Consider the following 12,744-nt stretch of genomic DNA (forward strand, 5'->3'; position numbering starts at 1 on the left):
GAGAACTGGTTTGAGAAGAAAAATCTCTCTTGGTATAACAGTGTAACTTGCTGACTTTAAAATATATCTGGATTTTATTTAAAGGGGACTAATTCTCTCATTAAAATAAAATTCAATTTTATTTTCTGCTGGTCTTACAATTCCAAAATTAGAAGATCAAGATATTATTTCTATAAAAAGTCAAACTATTAATCACTGAAAACAATTTAAGTCATGAGACTTGAAATTCCAAATTACTTTGTGATTAAACACTTCTGTACTGTTTGATATCTGGCCATTTTATGAAAACTTCAGAAAGTAGGAATTTTGTAGAATAAATAAATCTTAGCTATATTGTCTTCACTTTGCCTTGTAGTTTCAATTAAATCCCACTTAAAAAGAACGGAAACTTAAAGAGTAAAAGGCACATTACTTAAAACAACCATGGGAACAGCTTCCTTCGTTTCCAAAAGACCAACGATACAATTCTAAGATTTCTCTGTGAATTCAGTGAAATAAGTCCTGACTTGGAAAATATCCGACAAAAAAGTTAGGAATTTTGATACTTAGGCAGTTAAAATATACGCAATGAATAACAACAATAAGAACTACATTAGAGGGGAAAAATAAATGTTAGAATGTTAGTTACAGTAGACCCAAAAATTTACTGTTTTTTTTTTTTTAAGGGTCTATTGTTACTGTGGCATAGAACTAAAAAAATAATAATAAAAGAAAAAAAATTAAAGTGTTTTCTACTAGAAACTATAATCAAATAGGTTACATTTATATGTTCCAACTAAGCTAAAATTCCAAATAAGATCACTTGAAGTTTAATAAATTTGTCTTAACAGCGTTTTTAAAATGGCCAAACACGTACATCAACATTACATGTAAGTTCTAAGTGAAGATAGAAAAAAATTGCTCTCCAAACCAAAGCTACACATACACACCTTCTTATTTTATATAAATGCTCCGACATCATTAAGATCACCCTACCTGTTTGGACCGAGGCCTCCCAGGAGAAAATTTCCTTTTGGTGATAGCGGGCTTCCCCATGCCAATTTTTGGAGTGACTGGGATGTAAGTGGTTGGCATGCTGTTTCCAACGGCAGCACTGAGAGCTGAGGGGTACCCGTGCGGCAGGTCATGGGAAGGCAAGTGAGAAGGAAGTGGTGGAGGGGAAGACACCGTGGCCCTGCCTCTGTCTCCTGCTGCTGACAGCGAGGACGCCAGCTCAGAGGGTAGTTTTACAGACCCGTCCTGGCAAAAACCATCCTTCCCACAACTCCCAGCTGCAGGAGCCATTTCAAAGTCCATAAATGCAGAGGACGGCTCAGGATTCTCTTTGTGTTCCCTTTCTTCTTGTACCCTTTCTAGAGCCAACTGTTCTTTAGGACACAAAGAAGTGCTTTCCTCACACGGGGGCACTAAGGTTTCTGGTGAAACAGTGACAGATTCAATTGCTTTGGGAGGCCTTGATTCTTCTGTGCATGTCGCCATCTTAGGTTCCTCGAACAACGGCAATGCCTCTTGCACGGTGATCTGGTGTGCAAGGACTTCAACGTTTTCTGTCACTTCCATTTTGTTTTCATTTTGATCTTCATCACAAACATGCATCACTTTAGATGACGTTTCCATTTTTTCATTATCAACTGCAGGAGCAATCTGATTTTCCAATTCCGGATTCATTTTATCTTGGGATGATTCTACAAAATTTGGAATATTTGTTATGTTAATTTACATATGAAAATTTAAATTTCTAACTATGAACAGATGTAAGACATTAATATCTTATGTCTGTAGCTTTGTGTTTAAAAATAATAGGCTTGGGCCAAAAGGGGGCAGGAAAGTTCCCAAAACATACTTTTGGTTAAATTATGACTTAAAACCTACAAAAACATTGCTTCAATAGAATCCCCAGAGTTTTAAGGTAATTTCTGGTAAGGATTTAAAATAGAATTACTTTGTAATATAATTCTATTATATGGATAACAGTTTGAGCACTTACAAAGGTATCTAAAATTTTGTAAGTGAAGTTACACTCATTTGACAGCTAGGAAAATGAGGCTCAGCGATATCACATGAGGTGTCCAAGTTAAAAAGTAAAGGCTATTTATTCTAGAATATAAAGATATATTGCAATAGCAGGCACCCCAGATGTAAATAAACAAAGCTCTATAGATTCAAATGAGTAATGACCACAGATAGAAAAGACTTATTTTATTAAGCTGTACCAGCTAACATACTCAATACATTTTTGGGATATAATCCTTCTTCCTCGTCATCTATAACCAAAGAGACTAATCTTAGCAAGTCAATAAATATAATTAAGTACCAGAAATATCTAGTCACTGACTAGTAAATTTTAAATCTACTAGTGTGTTAAGACCTTTAACCCAATCTTACTGAAGAGTCAAGTTAAAGAGGTCCAACTGACAGGAGCCCTAAGTGGCTCTACAAAGTACGACCATTAAAGATAAAAACTTGTTTCAAATACCATCAAGGTAATTTCTAAGTTACATTAACAGAAACACTAAGTTCCCCATTTACTATTTACCATGGTGAGAAATTTATCTACGTTCTGATATCAAAATCTTGCTTCTCATTCCTACTTTATTGAGAGTACAGTCGAAGATAAAGAAAAAACATCAAATAACTCATCTGATTGTACTAAATATGTTTAAACATGAAAATACTTCAAAAAATACTTAATATAAAAAAATAAAAAATAGATTTTTAAAATAGAAAATTAAACACACACGAAGAGTTAACACTTAAGGGTTTAAAACCAAAAGTACCTTCATTGGAGTGACTCAAGTGAAAAAATTTATCCAAATACTATATGAAGCCCATATCACGTGTAACAGAAGACCCATGACCTGAAGTCTCACTGGCTAAGTGGAGCCACATTCAGACCACGAGAATATTCTTTCTGTACTATGCCAGGCAGGGAGTATTAACGTAAACATGGAGTTCAATTATGGCCAGCTCCTAGGCTTATACAGTGATTTTAACTTGCCGAAATAAGGGACATTTGATTTAGCAACTCTTTTAGAGAATGCAACCTCCTTCAGAATTCCATCGCCAATTCTTCACAAGAAAAAGATCGCCTAAGTAAAAGATTTCACGACTGTCATGTGTAATGTGCATACAACAACAGTGAACAATTCTTTGGGATAACTAATGTGGAAAGTCAATAGACAGTGACTAAATGTGCATAGAAACCATAAAGGCATCATGCTGTAACTCGGTCAAATCAGACACGTGAACATATCGCTTACCAGGAGTGAGGGGGCCCTGTGTGCCGAGCCTTTCTGGTGGGTCCCTCCTCGGCTGCTCCCTCGTGAGGGTCTGAACTGCTGTGAATAACACATTTACGGAATCTCTAGCAAAGAGTCCAATTCCTCTAACTGCTCTCTCAACAGTAATCTGAGTAAGATTTTTATCCTATTGCCAAACGCCAATTTCCAATATAAGCATAATACATAACGCTATTGATTAGTAAGTCAGGTATGAAGATGCGTATGAAAATGAAATTAGGAATCTGATTATGCACTGTAAGATTTATTATTATAGCTTTGTCTTATTTTTCTTCACTTTACAGCATTATGAAGTATACCTTTTAATGAGAGTTGGTAAATATAAACGTAATCTCAAACAATTGGAGGCTTTTTATGTATACACTCAATCTATAAAACATACAATATCACATCAAAACTACAGAATGTCAGAGGACCCCAAGATTAGACTTAATAAGTAACTTTCCCCCAACCTGGTCTCTCATCAAGTTCAGATCCTCAGCTACTATCAATATTGCAAAAAGCTTAATTGAAACAGCATTGAAATAACCCTCAATGGGACTGCTGAGATGATCTAAAATAAATTTTTCATTATCTCAGCACGAAACATCTCATCATCAGCAACAGCTCTAGTTAGTAATTACAAGTATAACTAAAGAAAGAGAAAATAACAAATTGCTTTTTAATGAAAACCACTTGATCTCTAAACAAAGCACATATTTATGATTAAATCTGGACTACAGCTGAACTACAAATATACACATGCCCTTTCCCCTATTAATTTCTAAGGTTATTTTACTAAAAGCTCCTCCCTAAACAATTTCCTAACTACTACATATATCTTGGCTAATTTTTATTTAGGGTACTAACATTTTGGCAAACATTCACATACTCACTGTATGTACACATTTCCTTCAGGAAATAGACTGCATCCATATATCCGTGATCGCAAACACTCTTACCATCTGGAACAATTCCAGGCGTGGACTCCTGACTGCCGACATCTTTATTAACTGCTGGCTCCAGAAATACCACATGGCCTTCAGGTCCTTCAACTTCCATTTCATCGTGATAATCTTAACAGAAATGTATTTATTCTTTAGCTCAGAATGAGTTTTTCTGTTTTTGCTAACTAGGTCAACAATTGTTACTTTGCAATAACGAGAGTCAATTATCACCCAAAATGCCATAAATTCTTCTTTGCATTTTTCTATTTTGAACTCAATATATATTTCCATTTTTAAAAACATGGAAAGTATAGTGAATTAAAAAGTAACTGTCATTGTCTTATTTTAAAAGGATATTCCACAACTCTATACTGATGGCACCTGGAATCAAAGTATTCGTAATTAAGATGTGTCTATTTTAAACCCCTTGCAGACGATAATAGAGGGATTTTTCTAGATGTTGCCATTCACAATGATGAAAACGAAAAACTGTGTGGTAAGAAGGTTTGTTTTCTTTACCATTTAAGAATATTAGCATGTTTGTAACCAACAGTACACTACTAAAAATACCTGAGCAAAATTTTGGGCTCAAGAGGTGAGAATTAACATTTAAGAAGGGCATTATAAAACTAAAACTTGTTTGAAGTGAAATAACCCAGATTTTGAAGAGCAAAACTAGGTGATATTGCCAAACACTGAGAACTTCCACGCTGGCTCAAGGAACACAGCTGGAGTCAAGCACATGCATTCTGGAACTCAAACCGTAGGAGAGCAGTTGTGAAGAACTAGAGCAGACGACAGCTATCAGATTCAGTGATGACCACGATTGCAGGTTATTTAAAGGTTGAGAAATGAAGAATCAGATGGGATCTGACACACAAGAGTCCCTCATTATCGTTAAGATAGTACACTGGTGAAACGCTCAGGTTTACCTGTAGTGACTTCAGACATGGCCATTTCCACTTCATCACCTGGCTGCAATGGATCCAGCATCTCGGCCGGATATTGTAAGTGTTTACAATACATGCAGATGTACTCTTCTTTGAACTGAGAATCCAGTTCATGATCCGTTGGTTTGTCACATTCTAAATGAACCCATCTGCAGTGATAAATACATTTAAATAAAAATTTCTAATTTAAAGTCAAGTTTATAATATGGAAAAAAGAGAAGCAATTGCTGCAAAACTGATATAGGAGGGTTGAGAATGACAAGCAATTGGTGAAGGTCCTAGATAAGGAAGTGGCATTGCTGATGTCGTTAGAAGTGCTGACATATCCTTAAACTATTTCTTCTTTAATTTTCCCTCTTAATGCTCGTTTCTGGTCTTATCTTTTGCCCATTCACTTCTTGATGCCTTTTCAGATTCATGAAAAGGTAATTTAATTCCATCTGTAATATCGCTCAGTACTAAAAGGATTACTGGAGCGATAAAACCTTAGAGCTCAAAGATATATGGTAGAGCAAATGATCACAGACAGAAGAACTGACAAAGCACTTACATGGAGTAGCTCTATGTTCTTACCTTTTGCACATATTACAATGTAGCATGTCTTTCTGCAATTCTGGATGGTAGCACTTCCCACAGAAAGGACATAAGTTATCCTGCTGTTGGTAACAACTGTCACATACCAGGCAATTGTGGTGCCACTGAGAACTACATCGTGTCCCACACTCTACACATATTCTGCAATTCTAAACACCAAGAAAAATGAAAACAAAACCAGTTTGTTATGCATTTGTGTTGCAGTTCTGGTGCAAACCGCTTTGAAATCAATGAAGCATTTATAGATTATACATTAAGATTTCATTTTCATGACACTAATTTAGGGAATGTTTTTGGAAAAGCAGTTTGTTTTGAACATCTAATAAGGCATCACTCAATTTGCACTAAGACCTCCAGGAAAATGTAAACGGGACAGAGACATCCAAGAAAACATAAATAGGGAGGGAAGAAAACCAAGAACACAGCAATTCAAGCTTCAAAAGAGAAACATATTCCAGAATCAGGAAGCAGATCATGTGGAACATGGCTACTCAACCCCCTACTGCAGAAAGCAGAATGGTGTTGCTAGGGTTTTCCATTTGCATATGGATAGTTAGAAACTAAAAACAAGAATTCATGACCCAGTCCAAATGACTGTGAAATACTCCACATAAAAATCCAGTCATGGCGTCTGGTATTTTCATGCTGGAGAATGGCACTGTCCTTATCAAGCAGAGCTGTTTACGAAGTTCAAGGCCTCCCAGAGGCCAGCCAAAACCCTCTCTGCACCTGTGAGCTAGCCTGCCTTAAGCTCCTGGATACAAGGTTGATAAATCGTGGGGCTCTCATTAACCACCCCAACTTTCCAAACTAAAATAGAGATAACGAGCTGACACGAAAGATTTGCTGACGAAAAAAGAGAAACTAGCCTGAACTGTAGATCTGCTGAAGTCTTACAGATTTAAAATGAATGCACTCAAATATTGATGCAAAAATCCTGTATAAAGTTTAGCAAATAGACTGCGATACCAAATTAGGAAAATAATAAACCACGTCCAAGTGGAGTCTATACAAGAAATGCATGGATGGTTAAATATCAGAAAATCTATTAATAAAATTTAACATATTCTTAGGTCTGAGGAGAATAATTTCAACAGATGCAGAAAAGGCCTTTGGGGGAAAAAACCAAGGGCCCATTACTAGTCTAAAAAAACTCGAAAAAATAAAAATGAATGGGTATTTCCTTAATGTGATATGCAAACATACCTAATTCTAAAGCCAGCATTTTACTTAAGTGGGGAACCCTAGAGGCAATCCCACTGAGGTCAAGAACAAAGCAAGGATGTTAGGTACTATCTCCACAACTACTTAACAAGGCTCTGAAGCCCTCTGAAGCCCTCTGAAGCCAAGGTAGACATCGAAACAAATGGAAACAGGCAGAAGAAAAGAAAAGAACAAGACTGTATATTTGTGGATGATAAGATAGTACATTTGGAATATCCTAGAGAGTTGATCATAAATTCAATAATAGAATTTAACAAAGTAGCAAGACATAAAATAAGCAATGAAAAGTCAATAGAATTCACATACACAAATAATAACCAGTTAAAAGATAGAATGAATGAGAAAATCCTATTTATAACAGCAACAAAATAGATCAAGTATTTAAGAGTGAACTTAAGAAATGCCTGAAACCTATACAAAGGGAATTATAAACTTGCCTAGGAGACATTGAAGTAGTGAACAAGCACAAAGCCATGCCTTGTCCTTAGGACGTCTTCCCATTGAGAAGTCATTTTCCCCTAAATCAATTAATAAATATAAAGTGATCCCGATAAAAATTCCAGGGAGGTTTTTCATTCAGTTAGGTTAAGTTGACACTGGAGTTCATACGGAAGAATAAACACACAACCAGCTAGGAAAAACGTGCAACGGAAAAACTCTGAGGGGGACCAACATGACCAGATACTGCAAAGCCTCTGCAAATGCATCAGTGTGCTGCTGGTTCATAAAGAGACAGATCGATGGAACAGACAAGAAATTCCAGAGACAAACCCAACCAAATCCAGAACTCCAGTGTGGAATCAGGATCTCTTTTTACTGAATGGTTTGTGGACAAGTGGATAGTCAATCGGGAAAAGAAACATGACACCATACCCAAGCATCAACTCCAAATGGACAAAAGAAAATAAAATGATGCAAAAGCAAGAAGAAAATATGAACTCTTCTATAACCTCAATGTAGGAAAAGGATAATTTTAACTCAAAATTCCGGAAGCACTAGAAGATTAATAAATCTGGCCACATAAAAATAAACTTTGTGTGGCAAAAAAAAATATATAACATAAGCAAAGTCAAAACGAAAATGACTATCACTGGAAGAAAATACGCGCATCACGTAACACAGACGAAGGCCTTATATTCCCAATACAGAAAGAACTCTTAAATTGAGGGGTAAAAAACCCCAAAATCTTCAAGAATAACAGGCAAAACATGTAAGATCAAAATTACCCTTAAACATATGAAAAACTCATCAACTTCACTCAAAAGAGAAATGAAAATTAAACTACACTGAGATACCATTTTCACCATAAAATAAATAAAAATTCAAAAGCTGACATGACAATCTGTTGGCAAGATGTAGGAAATAAAATTCCCTCATACATGCTGGTGGCCATGTGAACTGCTTGCCACAGCCCCCAGGAGGGACTGTGACCACAAACTACACAGGCATGTACCCACCCAGTCATCCCCCTTGCAGGAATTCATCCTAGAGATTCTCTCTCGACAATTCAAAAGTTCCTTTGCACAAAGTTACTGCCTACAGAATCATTTGTAACTTAAAATACTGAAACTAAGCATAGGACATTGTTTGAATAAACTATGGTACAAATATACAATGCAGTAACTGAGAGGGACAGAGAGAAAGAGAGAGAGGGAAAGAGAAACTGACAGTGACTTCCATATTTTTTTAAGTGAAAAAAACCAACATACAAAAAAGCATATATGCTACCTTCAGTGTAGGAAAGGGAAATAATATATCTGCTTATCATTACAAAAAAATACAGGAAGGATGAACCAGTTAGTTACCTACAAGAGCAAATGGGGTAGTAGTCATACGGGGGAATCAATAATTCTGGGGAGAACTTTTTAGATAACTTTGACTTTTGAAAACATTTCATATCCTATATATTTTTTAAAATTTAATCAATAAGGGAAATAAAAGCTGTTACTGAGAGCAAACTGAAGTAGGTCGGTTTACTGGACTGAGCAACTGAGTCTGTGTGTCGGTGTCGCTGAGACCCAGGCTCTTACTGCAGAATGCACATGCAAGAGCAGGAGATGGCACAGGAACTGGGATCGGGACGTGCTGGTGTGAATTCGTCATTTGTAAATTGTGTGTGTGTGTGTGTACGTATCGTACACATGTATGTGTAAGTACATATACACGCATGTATTTCCTGCCCCATCTGCTGAAAGGGAAATGAAGAAAACACCCCCACATCCCACAACCCCCAAGTCCCCCCAAGCTCCCTAGCAGTGAGCACACGTAGTGCCCGTTTGCCACTAAAGGCACCCAGGCTACTTATTGGAAAGACGGGTTCCAGGGTGGGTGCAAGGTGAGCTGGGGAATTTCTGATAGCCAGCAGGTAACGGAGTGCTCAAACAAACAGTGAGGGTGCGTCAGGAGGGCACAGGAGCCAGCTGGGGGAGGCTACCAAAAGGGACAAGCTGAGCTCACCACGAATTAGCTACAGGAATGTGTTACAGCCTCATCTCACAACCAGCCAGTAAAACCGCATTAGGCAGCGGGTCCTAAGTCTTGGAGGAAATTCTGAGGGAGGTCTTCACGTGCTCCTCAAGTGCCTGCTCACACGCTGCTCTATTGGATACAAGAGAGAAAACGGGAAGCGTGGAGAAACTGGACAGCAGCTCAGCGGATTATCAGAATTACCATCACCCACGAGGGGTGTGTCCAGCTGCGATGCCCTGAGAAGGGCACGTCACCACTCAGGCAGTATTCTGGCCAAGACTGCAGAGCTCGGTATAATCATGAGGAACTATCAGACAAAGGGAGGCAAGTTCTATTTGGGGAAGAGAAAAAAAAAAAAAAAAAAAAACCAGGTATGTGGAGGAGAAACTAGATTCTCCAAAAATGTCATTAGCAAAAAGACAAAGAAGAGCTTAAGAACAATTTTCCAGATTCAAGAAGTCATAAGCGATATCACAACTAAAGGGACTATCAAACCCTAGACTAGATCTTGGATGTGAAGGGAGAAAGTGCTATAAGGGACATGAGATCGACAAAAACTGAAACATGGATGGCACATTGGATGAAAATACTGTATTAATGTGAACGTATGAAGCGGATAACAGGGCTGCAGTGTATGTCGTTTTCCCTCAAAGGGTGCAGGGCAAAAAAATTCATGGAAGGTGTGGGGGAGGCGGAAGGGAGTGAGGAGACAGGGCCAGCACAACGACCCAGAAACCCTATCAGTGAATCTAGTCAAAGGCCTATGGAGGGTATTATTTTTATTTTTCTAACTTTTAAAGTTTGAAATTATTTCCAAATAAAAGTTTTTTTAAATGGGTAACATACCAACCCACAAGCGCTCTTGAGAGAAACAGAGCGAGGAAACCTACCCAACACTGGGTTGTCTACAAGGATCCTGGGGAGACACCTGATCAGCAGCAGCCCCCAGACTGAAACCCCTGGGGAGGCCCTTCAGTGCCCCTGCCTGCGTCTCCAGGGGCCACACACGAGGCCCTCAAATGGTAAATAAACGCGCCAGTTATGACTAAAGCCTGTGGAGATCCACGAAGGAATTTAACAGTAAAGGAAGATCATTTTACAAACTGCTGAGAGGAGCTTTCCTCTTAGGTGAGTTTCCTAAAAACTCACCTCAGGCATTACACTGGGCATCAGCTCACTAAACCCAAAGCCCCAGTGAATGAGGTACCAGTCACATTCTCCACATGAAGCAAATTGGCTTAGGGAAGTCCAATTATCGCCAAAGATCCTGTACTTAGTAACTGGAAAACCTAATCTTTTATGCACGTTTAATACCTCCAAAGAACCGAGTTACACACTACCCAATCATATGCTCAGCCGTATTATAAATGATCCCATCACTGTGACAGAGGAGCGGACTTCCATAGAGAACGAATTAGTAAGTGAGCAGGAAGAACAAAAGGAAGGCTGAGAACCTGGGGAAATACACCTGGAATTCTGAAGACATCGTCCAAGATAATGGAAACCACGACAAAGAAGATAATTAAGTGCAGGCAACAAAATAATCTAGATGGTACTAAAGATTATTAAAGAAGATAAAAAGAAATCTCTTTCTTTTTTAAAGAAAGGCCAAGTTAACCAGCACTTTTCTAGACCCTTCCATGGGCCCGACTGGAGATGGATGGTGGTCAGGGTGTTCCAGGAAACACTAACTGGTGTACAACTACAACAGGGAACACATCCAAAGAACAGATAAAAATAAAGACCCCAAAGCTTTTAAGCAGAAAAAAGGAATACAACTAGGTACACTTAAAGATTTTTCTTCTGTGATAAGCTGGGAAAACTCGGGGGGGGGGGGGGGGGGGGGGGACGGACACATTTCCAGAGTATAAAAAGGAAAAAGCGGTAACAGAAACTATACCAAAGAGAGTTCTTGTGGTGGTCTGAAGGTAAGTCTTTCAGGTATGTAGGATATAAAAAAACTCACAATTCTTTTTTTAGAGGAGTATAACCCAGATGCCAAAAGGCTGAAGATGAAATAAGATCGGAATTTATAGAGGAAATTCCCCCCCTCAAAGAAAAAGTGACAAGGTTTATAGTCTGGGTTAATTTAAACAAGACAAAGAGAAACAAAAAGGAAAATTTCTCATTTCTTCATTTTCAGTGGGAAGGGAGGGAAGAAAAAAATTATACTTTCAACATTTGTAACTTAATGTTCAAAAATAAGCTTCTAAGTTGCAAATCATTGCAGGAAATAAATGAACAGAAAAACAGGAAAACAAAACAGTTTGTTTTCAAATAGCCAAGCATTCCAATTACAACCACTAACCTCAATAGTTAACTCTATTAAAACTTTCAAAAGATACATTTAAAATTACAAAGAAGAATCCAAAATAAAAAAAGATGTGAAAAGATCACATTTAAGTGGTAAATTAAAACCCCATGTGGCCATATTGTCAGGCAAAGCAAAATATCTGGTGTGGGGGAGGGAATAAAGCGTTACACAGGATAAAGATAATACAGTATCGACACTGGCCTGAATGCCACAAAAATAATAGTTTTGCTTTAAAAAAATTAAAAAGCAAAATATAAGAAAATTGACATAAAAACTATAGTAGTCAATTTTATCTACAACTTTATATGCTGATGAATTAAGTAGTCAAAAATAAGTACTTTATCTAGCAAAATAAAATTAAAAACAAATACGACACCTTTAAAAGTCACTATTTCAAGCATGAAAATACTTAAAAAACAAAACTGCACTGCTTAATTTGTTTCAACATACTTAAGCACAACTTACGAAAAATAAAGTTATAAGGTCAAATGTACATAGAAACGGGTAAAAGTACAACAGATTTTGGGACAGCCAAAAGTATAATCAAAGGTAAATTTATAGTCTTAAATATCATTTTTCCTTGGAAAAGGAGAAGGAATTACAGATCCCAGTTCCTAACTCGGGAAAGGAGGAAGGCGAGCCGAAGCCGGCGGCGGAGACAAGAGCAGGAACATACGCGTCCGTCCGACGGCAGCTTGTCCGTCCCTTAGCCCAGCAGCCGGGCCAGGACGCCACCTCGTCCCGCAGCCGGGAAGGAACCGGAATGGCCCGCGCAGCCGCAGCTCCGACCTCCGCAGGCTCAGGCCCCGCCCACGGGCGGCCACACCTGAGGGCAGGTAGCGGGGCCAGACCCCGCCCTCCAGTCTCCACCTGCGGCCGAGGAGCGCGCCGCCCTCTCCAGGTGCCGCCCCTCGCCCGGGCGGGGCGCAGGTGCCGGGCGGCCCGGGCTCCCGCCGCGCCCCTCCCCC

At 38.5% G+C, this 12,744-nt stretch overlaps 1 protein-coding gene across 5 annotated transcripts in view; it reads right to left on the reverse strand.

The window, feature by feature from the left end:
* The window catches only part of KMT2C (lysine methyltransferase 2C), a 229,757-nt gene that overhangs the window by 92,113 nt on the left and 124,900 nt on the right, over positions 1 to 12,744 (reverse strand). For 2 of the 5 annotated variants that reach the window (XM_019655384.1, XM_019655383.1), the window contains exons 10-14: positions 5,749 to 5,918; positions 5,158 to 5,324; positions 4,175 to 4,354; positions 3,261 to 3,335; positions 976 to 1,685 (exon numbers count right to left, since the gene is read on the reverse strand). In XM_019655384.1, coding sequence (XP_019510929.1) covers positions 976 to 1,685; positions 3,261 to 3,335; positions 4,175 to 4,354; positions 5,158 to 5,324; positions 5,749 to 5,918 — 1,302 coding nt within the window. Of the gene's footprint in view, positions 1 to 975; positions 1,686 to 3,260; positions 3,339 to 4,174; positions 4,355 to 5,157; positions 5,325 to 5,748; positions 5,919 to 12,744 lie in introns of all 5 variants that reach the window. The other 3 variants (XM_019655380.1, XM_019655379.1, XM_019655381.1) reach the window with 3 other exon arrangements.

This window comes from Hipposideros armiger, unplaced genomic scaffold (genome assembly GCF_001890085.2).
Source record: "Hipposideros armiger isolate ML-2016 unplaced genomic scaffold, ASM189008v1 scaffold_239, whole genome shotgun sequence".
NCBI classification, from domain to species: Eukaryota; Metazoa; Chordata; class Mammalia; order Chiroptera; family Hipposideridae; genus Hipposideros; species Hipposideros armiger.